We start from the raw sequence: 21114 nt of genomic DNA on the forward strand, positions 1-21114 counted from the left end.
CTGGGGCGGACAAATTTAAAAATCACACAGCACCAGGTTATAGTCCAACATGAAGGGCTTTTGCCCGAAATGTCGATTTCGAAGCTCCTTGGATGCTGCCTGAACTGCTGTGCGCTTCCAGCACCACTAATCCAGAATATAGTCCAACAGGTTTATTTGGAGGCACTAGCTTTCAAAGCGCTGCTCCTTCATCAGGTGGTTGTGGAGCAGAATCATACAACACAGAATTTATAGCAACAGGATTGCAGTGTTATAGAATGTAATATTAAAAAAATTTAGCTTGAGTCTTTCATCTTTTAGAATGATCTCTTTAGTTTTGGTTCCTTCATTTATAAATCCCAGAATGTTTTTAAAGTTACATTCTCAAGATAGTTTTAACAATAGGTGCCATCTCGGCTCAGATAATGCATAGAAGGTGTGAAGTTAAAATCTGCCTGTGTCCCAATATTAAGTTAGACTGATACTATTTGTAAAGTGGGATTTACAAAATTTTACATGGACTTATGCAGTTTTTGAGAAAAATAAAATGTAATTCTGCAGGTACAAATTCACCCCACAAACTTATGTGTGTGTTGGAGAGACCGGGTGAATGTGTGCATGGGTGTGTGTGCCTATGGGGATGCGAGTGTCTGTGTGAGAATGTGTGTGTATGTGTGAGAGGGTGCATGTGTCGTTGCAAGTGTCGGGGTGTGTGTGAGCGTATGAGAAAGAGTCTGCATTGGTGTTTGGGTCTGTCGGAGTGTGTATGTGTATCAGTGTGTGTGTATGTATACACGCGTGCATGCACTTGTGTGTGTGTGTGTGTGTGTGAGAGTATATAGTGCAGTTCCACCAGTTGGGGGAACACTATAGCGGTCCGGGACATTCGACCTCAGACCTTTGGGTGACTACCCTCCAAGACAGACTTCAGGACAGGCAACAATGCAAAGTGGCCGAGCAGAGGCTGATAGCCAAGTTCGGAACCCATGGGGATGGACTCAAGTGGGATCTTGGGTTCATGTCACACTGCAGGTAGCCCCACTTCAATATACACTCACACACACACATACGCACAATCCTACAGACTCACACACCCTTGCAGACCCTCTGTCATACACAAGCTCTCTCTCATATACTCACACACACACACCCTACACTCGCACCCTCTCAGATTTATACCCCATTACACTCACACATACACACACTCATTCAAAGACACTCACCCCCCCCACACACACACACATGCACACATTCATTCAGTCTCCCCTGCACACACACAACTTTGTGGGGTGAATTTGTACCTGCAGAATTACATTTTATTTTGCTCAAAAATTGTATAAATCCATGTAAAATTCTGTAAATCCCACTTTATAAATAGAATCAGTCTGACCTAACATTGGGACACAGGCAGACTTTAACAAACCCAGATTGCTGTGCAATATATCTTTTTAATTACATGACACTGATCTTTTGCTTTAACTTCTGTATCTTATGATCCAGCCCCATTAGTTATCTGAAGGAGCAGCGCTCTGAAAGCTAGTACTTCCAAATAAGCCTGATGGACTATAACCTGGTGTTGTGTGATTGTTCTTTTTTTTAAAAAAAGTCCTCAGTTAAATTTTAAGAATATATATTTAATATAATAACTCAAAATTTTGAAAGGTACAGGAGCTAATTGGAATCTGCAATGTGTTAAAAACATTGTAAATTGAAAGTATTCGCCAGCAACAACAGCCAGCAGTAGGCTGACCTTCTGCGCTGAGTTAGATCCTAAATTCAACAACTTCTTGGACAATATCCCAAAAAGTATTTTATTCCCTCATTTTCTGCTGGAATATGGTCATACATGTAACAAGAACTAGCTGGCAACTCGCTAAAAGAGCATTTGTCTTCTTTGAGGGAGAACAATGAATTTTGGCAGCATACGCCAAACATGGGAGTATCAAGGCCCAATCAATTTTCAGCAGACACACAAACGTGTTTATCACAAGTGGTCATTGTCTAATGGTCAAGTTCAGGGACTCGTTTGTTCTTGGAGCACCCCCACCCACGGGTGTCGAGACCGAATACACCAGCCCCTAGCACCAGTCTGATATCCGGGCGGTGCATATGCTCTACTGTATCCTCTACATAGCGTGGTGGAGGAGGTCTATGTGTGGCTTTGACAGCTCCGTGCATTGAGTTAGTGCTGGAGGAGTGTCCTGCTGCAGCCAATGGGTTGGGGCACCACCTGGAGCTGCACATGTTTACACAGAGGGGGCGGAGAGCGTTCATTCCGCCGGTACACAGAGGAAATCTCAGCGAAAGCATGGAAACACTGACAACAGAGTACGGATCGGGCGCCCAGTCTCAGAAAGAGGCAAGGCGTTGCTGAGAGGACTGTACAACTGAAAAAAAAAACACCCTCATCCAAAAGCGGATGCATCATGTTCAATAATGTCCAGATGAGCCACATTTTAGTGTACGGTAGTGAGTATTTATTTTAACCTGTTGAATGTTCAAGCGGCCACTAAATTATATGAGAACGGGATAAAAGAAAGTCAAAAACCACACAACACCAGGTTATAGTCCAACAGGTTTGACTGGAAGCACTAATTATTGGACTATAAGCTGGTGTTGTGTGATTTTTAACTTTGTACACCCAGTCCAACACCGGCATCTCCACATCATTTTAAAAAAAGTCCACTGGCAAGTCAGCTCATTTGTGGGAAAGAAAGTGTTTGAATTCAAGAAACCAAACGATTTCCTAAATTTTCAATTATTTACTCAAATTATTATTTTGAGATCTTGATATTTATTCGGGATGACTGTCATTCATGAATGTTCATTTATCTCATATGCGTCTTTGAAAGTAATGAACAGGGCAGTCATTCCAGTGTCTTTGCAGAAATCCACTCCTAATTTTACAAGTTGCAATGTCAGCTTTGCGAAGGCTATGAAAACAAACAACTGCTCTGAACGCCGGGCGGTGTGAGGCTTGATTGTTTTTTTTAAGATATATGTAACAATTTCATTCGTTATTTTACAATTGCATCGGATTACTTAAAATAGAAACAAACCAAATATAATATATATATATTATTTAGGGGGGCGAAAAAGCTCGCGATGCAAGCCCGCCGTTCTGCAAAGAGGTCGATTTTGGGCAGCCGGGTCTGTGCTCCGAGTCCGGCCGGGGATGGGCAACTCGTTCCCGGTGTGATCCAGGCGCTGAAATGCCAAAGCAGCGAGTCCGGGGGGCGGTGCAACTTCTACACGGTGATGCTGGAGGATGGCAGCCTGAGGGAATACCCGGAGGAGGAGATTGTGGTGGTGGGACCCGGCTTCCATAACCACGGCAGCAAAGTGCAGCTGAAATGCAGGGAAAAGGTGTGTTATGTCACTTGACGTGAACTGTGTGTGTGTGTGTGTGCTCGCCCGCCTCTGCATGCTAACGCTGCCACATCACTCACGGGAGCAGCAACACTTTACAACCCCCCCCCCCCCCCCCATCCTTCTATTAAGATGCAGTCCAACCCGATTGAGTCAATCCGTTCACTGCTCCCTGGGCATCTGAGAGGCTCAAGGCTTCCCCCCTTGACACGAGAGATAAAACATTCAAATTCAGGAGAGCGGATCATTCATTCTGACCCTGTGTGGACAGATTAAATCGCTGAGCCAGCACAGGTCTGTGTGAATTAGTGATAGCTGGACTCGAATCCTAACCTGGCTGCTGTAGGTTTTCCTGTACCTTTTGTCCTCGACAGGGGTACCGAGTCAGAGTGACCCCTTTGGTGAAACGTGAAGACTTGGAATTTCATGCAGGGATGGTCATTTTGTCCCAGTCAGGGCGTAGATGTGAAAGTGCAGAAATCTCTTTCTGATTTACACTGAAGTCTTCAGACCGAGCGCAGTCGCTCAGCTCCACGCACACATCAGGAAAAAAAAACAGGAAGATAAATAAATACCCATCGGAAATCCCAGAAAAATTCGCGCCAAAATGCTGTGATCGGAGGTCTCTCGCTCTTGGCAACCTGGGTTTTTTTTGTAGGGCAGTTGCAGTGTGTGGAGTGCTTGTTTACTGTGCTGTAATTAAATGCTGACATCAATCAATCCTTGGGGGGGTTGAATGAAACACAAGCATCGTCAGGTGGGGCTGCGTTGTACCTTCTACAAGCGTGCCCCCAACCTTGAAGAATGAGGAGAGCACGGCTTGGCAATTGTAAACAATTTAATATGTAATACCCAGGATTTCTGGTCCTTTTTGGTCCGGACGCACCACAAGGGATATTGCCCTTGGGACCCCACCTCCCTCCTCTGTTGTTCGTTTATACTCCGTGGAGCTCTGTGGTTAAAATGCACACTATAGCAATCAAAGAATATGTTTGCTTAATCACAAAAGAGAAATATTTCCACAGGAAAATATAATAAAAATAGCACCTACGGAATTGAGCAATTGTATAGGCTGCCAGTTTCGATCAATGTTAATGCCGGCGTTGATAGTGTTTCCAGATGCATTGGCATAGAAGTATGCATTTGGGACAAAGTTAGATGTCTTATGAAAGTTACTGTTGGCCTCACTGTAAACATTGAAGACCTTTGAGATCCATTGCTTTCCTGTTTCCTTTTTAATAATGTCTGACGCCAATATTTTAATGATAATTTATTACTTATTAATTTATAATATTTAAGAATATTGCATGCAGTTTGGATTTAGTATTCTAGAACTAGAATCTTAACATTTCTGGTTATAAATTATGTTAACATGAAGGTGAAAGACTAACCAAAGGTATCAAAACTAAATCCTCCAATTATTAACTATCCTGCAGCATTAAAGTGTATTTGGGAACATGTGCCAAAATTAGGAAAGTTGTACTATCAGCTTAACATACTTGAAATCACAGCTCTTAACCACTGTCCTAGCTGTCTTCATTATTATTCCTGGGTATATACAGCAAATTATACCCACTGGAGGCAGTAGGTCAAGAGAGGGGAATGACTCCAGACTTCATGAAGACCCAGGTCAAACAAAACATGGAAACTTCCTGCTGATGACCACCTACATCCTCCATCTGATGAACTGTTGATTCTCCTCTATTTTGATTACAACTTTTAAATAGCACTGCAAGTGGCAAAGTAGCAGAGTGGGAGATGTCAATGACCAACACCATGACTGCTTTGTAGCACCAATGCTGACTGAGTCCTTTAGCATAAAGGTAGCATGCTGTTGGATTATTATCAGGCTGGGTCTACTGCAGGTAGTAAGTGAACCAGCATAAGGAAAAATCTGCTTGAGCTGATCCTCACCAGTGTACCTGTTGCAAGTATATCTGCCAAAAACAATATTGATAGGAGTGATCAACACACCTTGTGGTGTTGAAATCCTGTCTTCTCACTGCAGACATGTTCTCTGGCATTACCATTGTACTAAATGTAATGGATTCATAACAAATGAACAGCTTTACAGCGCATTCATATGCAATAAGGACTGGCAAAATTATAATTCATTTTATTTATAATCTCATGGCTTGACAGGCCATTCAATCTTATCATTCCTATCAAACAATGGATCAACCTTTGTTCAGTGAGGAGCAGCATGGAAGAGAAAATGAGGTGTCAACCTGATGAATCAAATATACTGGTTTATAAGCATGCTCAACATGGAATTTGCATACTGTAGGCCCAGCCAAGGTACCCTGCAACAAAGAAATCAGATGTAAGTTCTACAACTCTGCTCCGTCAGTCATTGATGGTAGTGGGGAATTAAACAATTAAATGAAGAGGATGAACCATAAGCATCATATTCTCACTGATGAGAAACTCAGCAGATCAGTGTAAAAATACAAGTTTGGAATTATCTTTAGCTAGAAATGTTGAGTGTAGAAATGTGATGAGGTCCCATCATCACAAAAGCTAGATTTCAATTCAATTCAATTCATTCTGCATATGTCAGAAAATGGCTGAGCTCCCTGAATTCAGAACCACAATATCCAGACAGTATTGCAGAATGTTTCTGTTCAAGTACTAGCTGACCCTTTTGCAAAGCAGCTCCAGTACAGCCAATGGTTTATTCCTGACAACTTGGAAATGTTCTCTATTCAAAAGAGCAGGGCAGATCCAGTTCAGCCTAATTTAAATGGTTTTATTCTCAATGATCAGCAGATTAATGGATGATGTAATTGACAATGCTATCAAGTGTCGTGCAGTAATGACCTGCTCACTGGTGTTCAGTTTGAGTTCCATGAGGACCACTTGGCTGCTGACCTCATTACAACCTTGGTGCAAGTGTAAGCAAAAGAGTTTGACTGTGCCGGTGAGTTGTGTATGACTGCATTTGACATTATAGCAGCATTTGGCCAAGTATGGCATCAAGAAGCTTTCGCAAAATTGAAGCGCATAAGAACCCATTAACGTCTTCTCTGGTTGGAGTCGTACCTGACAGAAGGGAAGATGTTTGTGTGAGTTGAAAGTCAGTCATCACAATCCTAGGCCTAACTAACCTCAGCTGTTTCAACAATGCCTGAAGAGGTGATGTTTGTACTATTTTCTGTTATTTGCAGAAACTCAAATCCTGAAGCAGCCTTCTGGCATTTAACAAGACCTGGACAACATCCAGGCTAGGATTGATGGTGGCAAGTGATATGTGTACCACACTACTTAGATTCCCAACAGTGTGGAAACAGGCCCTTCAGCCCAACAAGTCCACACCGACCCTCCAAAGAGTAACCCAGCCAGACCCATTTCTCTCTGACTAATGCAGCTAACACTATGGGCAATTTGCCATGGCCAATGCACCTGACCTGCAGGTCTTTGGACTATGGGAGGAAACTGGAGCACCCGGAGGAAACCCACGTAGACATAGGGAGAATGTGCAGACTCCACATGACGCCCGAGGCTGGAATCGAACCTGGGACCCTGGTGCTGTGACGCAGCAGTGCTAACCACTGAGCCACCGTGCTGCCCTTTCGCCTGGCAATGACCATCTACTGAAGGACAGAATCTTCCATTCATATTCATTACATTAACCTTTGTCAAGTCTCTGGCCATCAACATCCTGGGGGAGTCATCATTGACCAGAAACTTAACTTGGTCACCCATAAACATACATGTAGATCACAGAAGCAGGTCAGAGGCTGAATATTTTGCAGCAAGTAACTTGTCTTCTGACTCCCTGAGTCCTGTCTATCATTGACAAGGGAAGAGTCAGATTGATAATGGAATGCTGTCCACCTTCTGGAAGAGTGGACTGAAAAACATTAAAAATCATAATCTGAAATCATACTCTGCACCAGCAGTGTGCCATGGCAGCAGTATGACCAGCCATAAAGTATATTATAACAACTCACTATAGCTTCTGTCACAACACCTCCTCAAACCACATTTCTTCAGTCAGGGAGTGGTTAATGTGTGGAACTCATTGCCGCAGGAGGTTGTGGAAGCCAAGTCATAGAGTGTACTTAAGACAGAGATAGGTTCTTGATTAGTAAGGGCATCAAGGGTTAGAGGGAGAAAGCAGGAGAATGAGGTTGAGAAACCTATCAGTCATGATCAAATGGCGGAGCAGACTTGAATAACTGAGTGGCCTCATTCTGCTCCTACCTCTACAATCACAGACCTCTATTGTTTGAAAGAATGATGACAGCCATGGCCTGGAAACACAACCATATAAGAGCTCACCTCGAAGTTGCATGCCATCCAGATTTGGAACTACATTGCTATTCTTTTATCATTGGGAGAGCTTGCTGCCCAATGTGCAGAATGGAGACAACTTGTCCATCGAGCTATATTAGGCTTTCACACCCAGTGTCTTATTCATGAGGCAGGCAACTCGTTACCACCTTCTGAAGGGCAACCAGGGGTGAGCAATGAATGCTGACCCAGTTAACGATGCCCACGTCCATTGAGCAAAGGAAAAAAAAAATTACTGGTTCAAATTCTGGAACTTACTCCATACCCCTAATCGCACTGTTGTATTTACGTAGTTCTTTGAGAGTTGCATCACAGGCTAACAGGGTGGTTAAGGTGGTGTTTAGCATGCTTGTCTTTATTGCTCAGACCATTGAGTGTAGGAGTTAGAATGTCAAGCTGAGTTTGTAGAGGACATTGGTGAGGCCACTTTTAGAGTTCTGTGAATAGTTCAGGTTGCCCTGTTATAACAAAGGATATTATTGAATTGGAGAGGGTTTAGAAATGACTTATCAGGATATTGCCAGGACTGGAGGGTTTGGATTATAAGAATAAGCTGGGACATTTTTCACTGGAGCATAGGAGATTGAGCGATGACTTTATAGAGGTGTATAAAATCATGAGGCGCATAGATAAGGTGAATAGCAACAGCCATTTTCATAGGGTAGGGGAGTTCAAAACTACAGGGCATATGTTTAAGGTGAGAATAGAAAGATTTAAAAGGGCCCTGAGGGGCAACATTTTCACTCAGATGATGAGTCGTTTGTGGAATGAACTGCCAGAGGTAGTGATAGATGCAGGTACAGTTACAGTTACAACGTTTAAACAGCATTTGGATAGGTACATGGATAGGAAAGATATGTGCCAAACACAGGCAAGTGGGACTAGTTTAGTTTGGGAAATTTTGTAGTCTTGGATGAGTTGGCCTGAAGGGTCTGTTTCCATGCTGTATAACTCTATGACACTAAATCACACAGATTGCAGCATTTCAAGAAGGTGACTGACCACCACCTTCTCAAAGTCAGTAGTGAAGAGCAATAAATACTGGCAGCAATGTCCAATTCCTGATTGATTTAAAGAAATAGTTTAGTATCCCCATGTATATTTTGTTCTCATCTTTTCTCCCATTTTGTGTAATCTTTATAACTGGCATGTCCCCTTGAATATTAGTGTAATGATCATGACTTGTACTGAAAAGCTGCTGTGAAAATTAATAATTGTGCTTTGATATGGTGCAATACCAGAGACCTAAAGCTTCAATATCTTGTGGTATTTATTGTTAGTCTGGAGGATTTGTACTTATGATTCTACATGGTGTACTGTTGTTCCAGCTCAAAAGGCCTGCTAGAGAAGGGAGGGTGAAGTGAAGGAAGATTTGGCCCAGTTTCCTCTGGCACAACATTAATAGGGCGTGTAGAGTGTAGAACAACACTGGTGCAAACTCAGCAGTAAATCTTCAGGCTGTATGCTTAGTTGGGCAAGGTGTTTTGCATAGAGAAGAATTAATTCATTTAAAAAATGCCTGGAATCATTCTGAGTTTAATCTCTGACTGAAAGATTGATCCTGTAACTTGTATAATCGCAAGCACATTGTATTCTCTACAGTGCTTGTATTGTTGACTTGCTCACCAACTTTGTAATGTTTAATTAAGTTGTTAAACATAAATGTGCTGCTCATTTCGTAGGGTTCTAGAAGAACTTCAACAGTGCATTTTTAATGCCTGATGAAGGGCTTATGCCCGAAACATCGATTCTCCTGCTCCTCGGATGCTGCCTGACCTACTGTGCTTTTCCAGCAACACACTCTCGATTCTGATCTCCAGCATCTGCAGTCTTCACTTTCACCTGGTGCATTTTTAATGCCAGGCTACACTGGATAAAAACGAAAATGATGAAATACTCTGATAGCATTTGTGGAGAGAGAAAGACAGTCAATGTGTTGAGTTGAATGTGTTTTTTTTTCAGGAGAACGATTTGATTTCAAATTTTGAGCATCCATATTGCTTCTTTTACAGAATATGAGACCCCTTTTAGCTCTTTAAAGTCAGAATTGAGAAGATTACTTAAATTTGACAACTAAGTTAAAAAGTTTCATTGCTTTCATTCATTTCATACTACACATGTCATTAAAGCCAGTCCCACCCTGTGCCTGCCCAAATGGGCTTGTGAAAATTTTGCACATTGCATTATTTTGGATGAGCTTTTTAAGCCCCTTCCACCTTCCACGTGGTGAACAATGGAGTTAGTGTTTTCTCTGCTTGAAATGCAGGTCTAAGGGACTATTGTCTCCTGTGACTCTCTCAATCCAGTGCTATACAGGCTACCTCACAGAGAATCTGAAACTACATCCTTCTGTTCCTCAAACCGAACTGCCTGTTTCTGTTTGCAAATATGTTACACAAATGTACCTTTAACACCGCATCACATCTCTATGAAAGCACTTGAATGCTGTTGTGGGAATGAATGCTGTTAGATGGGAGTGAAATCAAATCATTTTATCTTAATGTCACCCTTTGGTTTCATGACAGATATGAATAATTTATGTGGTTTATAAAGTTTTATGATTCCCTCTTCCAGATTTGCAGGCCCTGTTGAAGAACTAACTTGTTTACAACCTGGTTTTGCTTACATTAGATAGTTTGTTGAAATAAGTGTAAACCTTAACATTTTTTAAGCTTTGATAGAAGATTATTGTTTAATTCTCACCCATGACCTTCTGAGGTATACAGAGGTTGGCAGATTTTAGCCTTAAGTAACTCCAAGCTTGTTTGAGTCGCATTGACCATACTCTCCATCAAATCTTTCCCATTATTTGCAGAAACTAATCCTGAAAGTTCCCCCACCTCCTGTGGAATGTGTTGGTTGCAGGTTAGTTAACAATACAGCTACCTCCCTTAGTGGTTGATTCTCTAAAAAATTAGGTTGCATGAATCTCTTTCTTTAGATCTGGCTGTAAGTCCATAGTTGCTTATCTGGTTCTCAATCTAATTCCCTCACATTTATCTACAGTGAAAAGTTTGATTCATAAAACTGAATGGATATTCTAGGACATGTGAATCATGAACTCGATATTCGCAACAACTATCATGTTGGGTGATCTCAACTTTGTGATATCTTGCCTGTTAAATCTACAATTTCAGGGAGCACTGTGGGGATTCGGGTGGATTACACCCCTTCTGGTCCTATGATCTTTCTCTTGTTATGGACTAACCATTTCTGCAAGAGAGATGCGAAATGGCAGTGATTGTGTTCTCAGTCTGATTGGGTGATCTGCCTGAACAGCTGTAGTTTTGCAGTGCATAGAATTGCGTACATGGCTCGCATGATTTGTAAGGTACAGTGTGAGACTGCTATGGGACAAGTTCGGAGTGTTGGGTAAGCAGCAGGATTGTTGTACATTGAGCAGTGTGGTTTTGAAATGCGACGTGTGCATACATTCATACACTTTGACCTCCTGAGTAGGGAGTACAGTACATTCTTTCAGCCCTGCTGCTAGGTCTGTGGTGCTACACTCTGGGCATTGACCATAATCTCTGTCAAATCTTTCCCATTATTTGCAGAAACTCATTCCTGAAGGCTTCCTCCACTTCTGTGGAATAAGTTGGTTGCAAGTTAGTTAACGATACAGCTACCTTACTTAGTGTTTGATTCTCTGAAAATTAGGTTGCATGAATCTCTTTCTTTAGATCTGGCTGTGAGTGCATTGTGGATGCACACTGACATCCTGTGTTGCAGCCAGCTTATCTGACAACCTTCAACTCTTCTTCCTTCCTCCAAAAAATACAACTATTGCCAACTAGAAGGACAAGGGCAGCAGATATAGGGGAACATGCAAGTTTCCTCCAAGCCGCTCACCATCCTGACATGGAAAGATATCGCCATTCCATCGCTGTTGCTGGGTCAACATCCTGGAATTCCCTACCTGACATATTATAGGTCCGCTTACAGCACCGGGATGGTAGGGGTTCAAGGAGGCAGCTCACCACCACCTTCTCAAGGGCAACAAGGGATGGGCAATAAATGCTGGCCAGCTCATGTTGCCCACATCCTACAAGTGAATAAAAAAGTTGTCACGGTTCTAATCAGAAACATTAAAAAATGGATAAACGAAAAGGCATATCAGTGGGCTGAAACTGTTCATGCCAACCTTTTGTAAGGTTTTTTAAATCTGCATCTCTAAACAGCACTAGCTGAACTATTAGTACGAATGGTTAAACCCCACTCTCTGCAACTGGATCCTCCGTTTCCTCACCCACAGGCCGCAATCATAAAGGTCGGGGACAATATTTCATCCTCACTAACACTCAACACTGGAGCCCCCCAGGGGTCCATACTCAGCCCCCTACTGTATTCACTGTAAACCCGTGACTGTGTCACCAAATACCAGATGAATGCCATTTACAAGTTTGCTGGTGACCCCACCATAATCGGTCAAATCTCAGATGGTGACTACAGACGGGAGGTGGAAGACCTGGAAAAATGGTGCTCTGAGAACAACCTAGCTCTCAACGCCAGCAAAACCAAGGAACTCATTATTGACTTTCGGCTGGATGTTACTCATGCCCCCCCACACACATATTAACAGCACAGAGGTGGAACAAGTGGAGAATGTCAAGCTCCTGGGAGTGGTCATCCACGCAAGCTTTCTTGATCTCTTCATGTGGACGCACATGTCTGTCCTTCCTCAGGCAGCTGGGAAAATTTGGCATGACGGCAAATACTCTTGCCAACCTTTATAGGTGCGCCATCGAGACCATTCTGTCTGGACGTATCACTACCTGGTATGATAACTGTACCATTCAAGATTGGAGACGGTTACAGAGAGTGGCCCAGACAATCACAAAGGCCACCCTCTCATCTATAGAATCAATCTACCAGGCCCGCTGTCAGGAAAGGCTATGTAATCTGCCTGTATTGCTCGCAAGACAAAGCTTTTCACTGTGCTTCAGTACATGTGGCAATAAATTCAATTCAATTCAATTTAATTCGATTCAATTCAATCTTCACTGAATACTGGCAGGTTGGAGGAACAGTTATTGTTTTAATGGTGTTCCAGATTTAATTATATGTATCTGATGGAAAATAGATAGGTGCTTCATGGACTAATGAAAGATCAGATCGTAACACTGGATATAGTGTTAAAGTGATTATTAGTGTTACAGTTCTTTGCTGGTTTTTCTGTTTGCCGTTGACTACTTGACATAACTGATTTGAAAATCTACCCTTCTGACTTTTACTTCACATAGTGTTGGAGGAGGTTTTTCTGTATATTTCATCTTACCATCCTTTTTTTAAAGATTGACATGTACGCACATTTCTTCCAATAATCCATAGTAAGATTCTTCTCTTGAATAAATTTGCTTAAAATTAATTAACAACAGAGAGGTTTGACACTGAAAGTGCAATTGAAAGAAGGTGAGAGCACACATGCAAATCTATTGTAGCAGGATACATTTACAGCAAAAGATTGGAGTTGGCTGCAGAGTTCATTGTCAATGAATGTTATGTAAGTTTAAGATGAAAGCATATTCAAGAGAATGTTCCTGATCTATCCTTAATCTGTTTCGGTGAACAAAGGAAAGAATAGATATTTGCATTTATTATTTTACTAATTAAAATTAATGAATATTCCAAGGAGCACTTTGAATTCCCTATTCTGCCTGTGAGGCACATTGTCAATTGAGGGCAGCTGGTCAGGATTATGTATTGTTGAATTTTCAAGAACTGTGATAACCTGTTACTTCAGATATATCAAAAGATTTGATCCATGATAGAATGCATTGCAAGTAGGCAGCAGGAAAATGGGTCTTTTGTTATTTTCATTAATATATTCAGTATGCCAATGTTCACAACAAATGCCTGGAAGAAGTTTGGAATTAAAATTCACTGCTATTGTTCACCAATATTAGATGAGATAAAATAGTGTTAGAGCTTAACAAACCAAATCTATATGCAGCATCCTTTATGGTATATCCTCAGAGATAGGTGGATGAACATGCATTTAAATAGTTCAATGAATTGGATGTTGTGCATTGTTCCTGCAGCTGAATTGCAATGGTCGAGATACATCATCAGTTGTGTCATTGCAAGATCAAAACCATACTGAAAACCACCAGAAGGTGTTGGAACAGCAGCTACCCCTAGTGAGGAAGATTGAAGCTATGAAAATACTGGAAACTAAAAAGATCAGCTGGATTCAGGATCATGAGAAGGATCACATGCGTCCTGTTGTTTCAGATCAGAAAAGAAAAGTTGTTTCTTCAAACATCGATGTGCCACGTACCAGGTAGGAGAGTCATCCTTTTAAAATAAGCAGCACGTTAGATCATGTTTTTCCTCAGTGTAGTAGCCTTTACTTTTAATGCAGACAAACAGAACATGCTGGACAACACACAGCAGGTCACGCAGCATCTATGGAGAGAGAAATAGAGGTTGTGTTCCAGGTCAGTTATGTTTCATCACATTTATGGTTAGGCAGGAAGGTAGAGTGTACACACAGTAGCAAAACCTTGGGTCAGCGATGGCAAAAGTTGGAAGTATAGAAACAGAAGTTGAGCAATGGATTGGTTCTGGTTAAAGCAATTGGGAGAAATGCAATTCAGTGTTATGCGATTGAAAATTATTACAAAGTACAAGACAGTTGTAGCTGAGGGGAATCAGATCTGTGGAAGATATACCTTCTCAGGAGCAGATAAAAAGGAAGATGAGGCTGGAGGCTTTCTCTTGCATTTGGGAAGCTGGCTGAGGCTGAAAATAGATCAGAATTACAATACAAGAAAATAGCTGAAAATTAAAAAAATGTTATTTTTAAATGAGTAGCTATTTAGAGTTCACTACACAACACAAGCAAAAGGGAAATAAACTCAAGTCAATAATGTAAAACAAAGAACTGCAGATGCTAGAAATCTGAAACAAAAACTAAAATCGTTGGAGAAACTCAGCAGGTCTGGCAACATCTGTGCAGCGAAAGTAGAGTTAACGTTTTGAGTCCGGTGATGCTTCAAGTCAAGACCAAGCAAGGTAACGTAAAATAAAGACATGGCAAGATAGCACGATTGTGTGGAATGTAACATGGGGGAAGGTGGTAGATGCTACCTTACGTATCCACATGTATTCAAATGACCTTCTTCTGTTCTATGACAATTCAATAGGTGTCCATGATAACCAGATCCAGAGACCCAGGTAATGTTCTGGGGACCCAGGTTTGAATTCTGCCAGGGCTGATAGCGGAATTTGAATTCAATTTTAAAAAAATCTGGAATGAAGAGACTAATGATGGCCATGAGTGTATTGTCGATTGTTGGGAAAGGTCCTTTATGGAATGAAATTGCCATCCCTACCTGCTCTAGCCTACATGTGACTTCAGACCCACAGCAATATGCTTGACTCTTAACTGTCTTCTGGAATGGGCAATAAATGCTGGCCAAGCGAGCGATATCCCATCAATGAATAAAACAACATGTGCACGATGTGTCATCAGCTGCGGAACCTTGAGCTCCAGGACAAGCTTGGAACTTGATTGGCAGCTGGTGGCACAGTGGCATAATGGAAGGCCAGGAGCTTTGTGGGTAGCACATAAAGAACTATGGTCACACCAAAGATTAGGGCAAGAAGGCAGAGAAAGAAAAGGTGACTGCCAAATAATTCAAGAATACTAGAAGTCCTCATGGAGTCCTCTTCACTAACTGGTTTTCTGTTTCGGATGTTGTTGAGGGCATTGATTCCTTGGAGGAGAGAGGACAGAGCTATTGTTCACCAACACTAGATAAGATAAAATAGTGTTAGAGCTTAAGAAACCAAACCTGTATGCAACATCTTCTATGGTATATCCTCAGAGTTAGGTGGATTAATATGGATTTGATTGATTCTGTAAATAGGATGTTGTGCATTATTCCTGCAGTTGAATTGCAATGTCTTTGTGGCACCACAGGTAACTCTGCTGTCTGGGAGAGGAGGAAGAAGGAGGAAAGATCATTAGTTGGGAGTGTAGGAGAGGGCTGACAGTTGTTCCTGTGACCTTAGATTTTCTCAAGCATGGTATGTTGCCTCCTGGTGAAGAGTTACAGAGCAACATCTTCTGGGGAAGGGTGAAAACCCTCCCAAATTGTTCACATTGATACCAATAACTTAGGACCTTGTTTAATTTCTTACCTAAAAGCAGATGCTAAGGAGCTAATAAGGAGATTGAAAAGCAGCAGCTTTACTGCAGTAATCTCAAAACTACCTCTATTTCCACATGCCAGTGAGCACAGAAATAAGAGGATGGCGTGCACTGAAGTTCTTTGCACTTTCTTTCTAGCATTTTCTCCAGACTTGGACAGTGTTGCAGTGTTTTATATTTTAAATGGGGGAGGGGAACATAGTTCAGTTTCAGAGAGGAGAATGTCAGCACTGCAGATGCTGGAGATCAGAGTCGAAGAGTGTGATGCTGGAAAAGCACAGCTGGTTGGGCAGCATCCGAGGAACAGGAAAATCGACATTTGGGCATGAGCAATTTCCTGATGAAGGGCTTATGGCCAAAACATCGATTCTCCTGCGTCTTGGATGCTGCCTGACCGGCTGTGCTTTTCCAGCGCTACACTCTTCGACATATTACCAGTGCTCTGAAACTGAAACTGAACTATGTTCTAAGTCTCTGTCATTTCTCTGCCGTTCACTGATGAACTTATTTAGTTTTGATGCTATGTTTGTGAGGGACCCCAAGTCAGGCCACTGTACATTTTCTGACTGTTTACTGGGTATTTCATTCATTTAACATAAATGACTTGGATGAGAGAATCAAATGGAACATTTCCAAGCTTGCTGATGACACAAAACATAATGGGATTATGAGTTGTGAGGAGGAGGCAAGGAGGCTTCAAGGTGATTTAGACAAGTTGAGTGAGTAGGCAGACAATTGGCAGGTGCAGTACAATGTGACTAAATGTAAAGACGTACACTTCGGTGTGAAAAACAGAAAGGCAGAGTATTGTTTAAAAGGCAATTGGTTGGGAAACGTGGATGCACAAAGGGATCTGGGTATCAGTGTACACCAGGAAGGTGTAACAAGTGATTCGGAATGCAAATGGTAATGCCTTCCTTGCAATTGGATTTGATTTGAGTTCAGAAGTAGGAAGAGTCTTGTTGCAGTTATACAGGGCCTTGGTGAAACTTAGACTTGACCTATTGTATGTATTTTTGATAACCCTATCTAAAAGAGGATATCCTTGCCATAAAGAGAGTGATGTGCAGTTTCACTAGGCAGCTACCAGAGATGTTGTGTTGATTCAACCTTACCTCTATAGAAGGATGAGAGGGGGAATCTGATTGAAATGTATTCATTCTAACTAGACAGATTAGTCAAATCTGGGTAGGATGTTTCCCCAGTTTGGGGAGTCTAAGGGTCAGTCTCTGGGTGCAATGTAAACCATTTAGGACTAAGATGAGGAAACATTTCTTTACTCAGATCTGTGGAATTCTGCACCACAAGTACAGGAGGCAATGTCACTGAATTCAAGAAAGAGATGGATAAAGTCTTTTATTTAACTGCATCAAGGGATATGGTGAGAAAGCGGGAATATAGCATTGGGATAGAGGATTAACCATGATCAGCTGAAACTAGTGTCCTTGGGGGAGTATTTGCTAGTGCGGGCGGGGAGGGGGTAAGCTAAAGTGGCAGGGGGAGGGGCTTTACACGGGGAGAGAGAGTGAGAGAGAGAGAGAGAGAGAGGGAGAGAGAGAGAGAGAGAAAAACAAGGACAAAATCAAAAAGTAGATTTGTAAATCAGAAAACTAGGCAGAAAATTCAAGCCACCATTCAAAATAAACTAAACATGACTAGAAATATTAAGAGGCCAAGACTTAAGGCCTTGGGTTTAATGCTTGGAGCATTTGTAAAAAAATAGTGGGTGAATTAGTGGTGAAAATAGATATAAACAGATACAATATTGTTGGGATTAATGAGATGTAGGTGCAGGGAAACCAAGAAGGAACTGAATATCGAGGGGTATTCAGTTTTTAGGAAGGATAGTGAAAGAGGAAAAGGAGGTGTGGTATCATTGCTGGCTAAAGAGGACATTACATTGTAATGAGGAAGGACCTTTACTCCATTAAAGTGGAATCCAGATGGAGAGAACTTAGAAACACAAAGAGGCAGAAACCAATATTGAGTGTTGAATTTAAACTCCCAAACCCCAATTTTTCACGGCAAGGGACTGTGGGTGAGTGGTGAGACTGACTGTTAGAAATGCACAAGGGTAAAGCTTGTTTGAACATCTTGTTAGAGTACTTTAATGTTTTTAGCAAGCAGATAATGAGGGTCCTGTAGATGAAGTGTATCTTGACATCCCAAAGCATTTGATATGGTGTCATACAAAAGGTAAATGCCCAACTTAAGACCACATGTGGTTAGGGATAATATATTAACTTGGTTAGAAAGCGGAGAGTTGGCATAAAGGGATCTCCTTCTAGTTGGCAGCTGTGACTAATGGAATGACACAGGGTTCAGTTCTTGACCATTTGTAATCTATAGTAACGACTTGGATGCAGATACAGAATGTAGTGTAGCCAAACTTGACACTAAAATAGGTGGGAACATCAGTTGCAATAAAGAAGCAAGAAATTTACAAATGGAAAAGGATAAATTAGATGAATGTGTCAAAATTTGCAAATGAAGGTTAACATGGATAAATGTGACATTATCCATTTCAGTCTGAGGACATAAAAGGAACTTATTATCTGAATGGAGAGAATCTTCAAAATGATTCCTTACAGTGGGATCTGGGTGTCCTCACGCATGACTTGCAACTTTTGCAGGGAGTGCAGATAGAAAGGAGGGTAACTGGAATTTTGGCATTTATTGCTAAAGGGGTGAAGTATAAAAGAAGGAAAGTGTTGTTGCAACTGTACAAGACACAACTGAACTACTGTATACAGTTTTGGTCCCCTTACTTGAAGAAGAATGTATTTGAAGCAGTTAGGACATTAAGATAGATTGATTTGAGAAGAAAGGTTCTGAGGAGAGATTGAACAGTTTGGGCCTAAACTCGTTAAGAGTTTGGAATAAGTTAAAAATCACACAACACAACCTATAGGCCAATAGTTTTATTTGGAAGTACAAGCTTTCAGAGCACCGCTCCTTTATCAGTTAGCTAGTAGGGCAGGATCACACGACACAGAATTTAAAATAGTCAAAGATCGAAGTGTTATACAACTGATGCGATGTATTAAATAAACCTAGATTGCTGTTAAGTCTTTAATCATTTAGAATAGGTTGCAGGTTTCAGTTCATTAATATGTAAATCCCAGAACGCCTTTCAAGTCACATTCTCAAGATAACATAAGGTTTTTAAAAAAAGGTGACATCTCAGCTCTATATTCCAACCTTGAGCCAGACTGGTTCTATTTCCAATGTAGGAATTTATAAAATGTCACATGGACAGTCTCTGGAAATAGAACCAGTCTGACTCAAGGTTGGAATACAGACAGACTCTAACCTCACCCCTTTAATACATTGTCTGAGCTGAGATGTCACTTTTTTTTTAAACCCTTAAGTTATTTCGGGAATGTGACTTGAAAGGAGTTCTAGGATTTACATATTAATGAATTGAAGGCTGCAAACCATTCCAAGTGATTGATGACTTAACAGCAATCTCGGTTTGTTCAATACGTGGCATCAATATAACACTTTGATCTTTTGTTATAAGTTCCGTGTCCTAGCTTCCTGACGAAGGAGAAGCGCTCACAAAGCTTGTACTTCTAAATAAACCTGTTGGACTATAACCTGGTGTTGTGTGATTTTTACCTTTGTCCACCCCAGTCCAACACCTGCACGTCAGAGTTTGGAAGGACGGGAAGAGATTTAGTTGAAGTATATAAGATGCTAAAGGGGATTGACGAAGTAGACATAGAGCAGCTGTTTCCCCTTTTGCGTGAATCCAGAATGAGAGGGCACAGTTCTAGACTAAAGTCAGATTCAAAATATGTGAGGAGGAATCACTTCTCTCAAAGAGTCATGAATCTGTGGAATTCTCTTCCTCAGAGTGCGGTGACACTGAATAAATTTAATGAGGAGGTAATGGTCTTGTTCAGATGATAGAAGATTGGCAAAGTAAATTCAATCCAGAGGAGTGTGACATAATGGATTTTGGGAGGGGGGGAGGTAAAATGGCTGGGGAATACACAATAAACAGGAAGATATGAAGGTGGTTGAGGAGGTGAGAGCCTTTGGAGTGAATATTCACAGGTCGTCATATAGGTGGCAGAATGATAGGTAAGGCGCCAAAGAAAACAGGTGAAATGCTTTCCTTTATTGGAAGGGGTATAGAATACAAAAGCAATGTTGGAACTGTATGAGCCAGTGGTCAGGCTATAGCTAGAGTTTTGTATGCAGTTCTGGTCACCACATTACTGGAAGGAAAGAATTGCTGTGGAGAGAGTACAGAGGAGATTTACAGGAATTTTGCCAGGGCTTGAAATTTGCATTGTGATGATAGATTGCATCAGCTAGGGCTGTTTTCTTTAGAATGAAGGAAACTGAGGTGGGACTTAATTGAAGTGTACAAAATTATGAGGGCTCTAGTTAGACGGGAAGGTGCTGACTCCCCAAGCGATGAGGTCAAATTCCAAGGAACACAGAATTAAGATGAAGGGTAGAAAGATTAGAGGGGAGATGAAAGCTTTTTCAACCAGAGGGTGACAAATGTCAAGATTTTGATGGCTGGTTTCATGGTGGATGCAGAAAACCTTGACTTGTTTAAAAGGAGCCTGGAATCTGCATCTGAAGTGTTGAACAGGCAAGATAGCCTCTTTCTGTACTTCACCCTTTACAATGGTTATGAAACCAGCCATGTCACATTGTGCAGAAACCTTGGCAACATCAAGGAGAGATGAGTGGCTAGATGCTAATGAGATGTATGAAGCCATGAGAAAGGGGGAAAGAAATTAAATATTAGTACGTCCTGGTGGGGAAGGTAAGCGAAGAGTCTGGAAGCATTGAGTAAAGTAGCCAAGAAGAGTTTGAATTGTTATTATCTGTTGCGGAAACAGAGAGGAAACATGGTGAGGTGAATAATGGAGATGGGATTGATGGGAAGAGAGAGATAAGGAAGACCTAAAGCCAGTTCAGAAATGCAGGAGGGGATGAATTAGAAGCAGTGGGATTTGAAGAGGGATGGATGACTGGCAGGAGGAGATGGAGAAGGGTGATCAACCAGCATTGTGGCTTCATCAAGTGAAATGGATGAAGCTGAAAGAATGAGAGGAAGCTTCTAATGTTTTATAAGAGTAAAATTATGGCAAAATGTGTTGCCTATTTCGGGTTTTTGCTGATACAAACATAATTTATCTTGAAAGTTCATCAACCTGAAACGTTAACTCTGTTTCTTTCTCCACAGAGCTAGGGGGCAGATAATGGAGTAGTGATACTATCACTGGACTAGTAATCCAGGGCCCAGGCTAATGTTCTGGATACATGAGTTCAAATCTCACTGTGGC

General features: G+C 41.5%; 1 protein-coding gene across 1 annotated transcript in view; it reads left to right on the forward strand.

The window, feature by feature from the left end:
* Positions 1-2294: 2294 nt before the first annotated feature.
* The window catches only part of znf704 (zinc finger protein 704), a 192259-nt gene continuing 173439 nt past the window's right edge, over positions 2295-21114 (forward strand). Inside the window, exons 1-3 of the mRNA XM_072571322.1 lie at positions 2295-2440; positions 3066-3345; positions 13686-13927. Coding sequence (XP_072427423.1) covers positions 2406-2440; positions 3066-3345; positions 13686-13927 — 557 coding nt within the window. The 5' untranslated portion in view covers positions 2295-2405. The remainder of the gene's footprint in view (positions 2441-3065; positions 3346-13685; positions 13928-21114) is intronic.

Source organism: Chiloscyllium punctatum, chromosome 5, assembly GCF_047496795.1.
Source record: "Chiloscyllium punctatum isolate Juve2018m chromosome 5, sChiPun1.3, whole genome shotgun sequence".
NCBI lineage: Eukaryota > Metazoa > Chordata > Chondrichthyes > Orectolobiformes > Hemiscylliidae > Chiloscyllium > Chiloscyllium punctatum.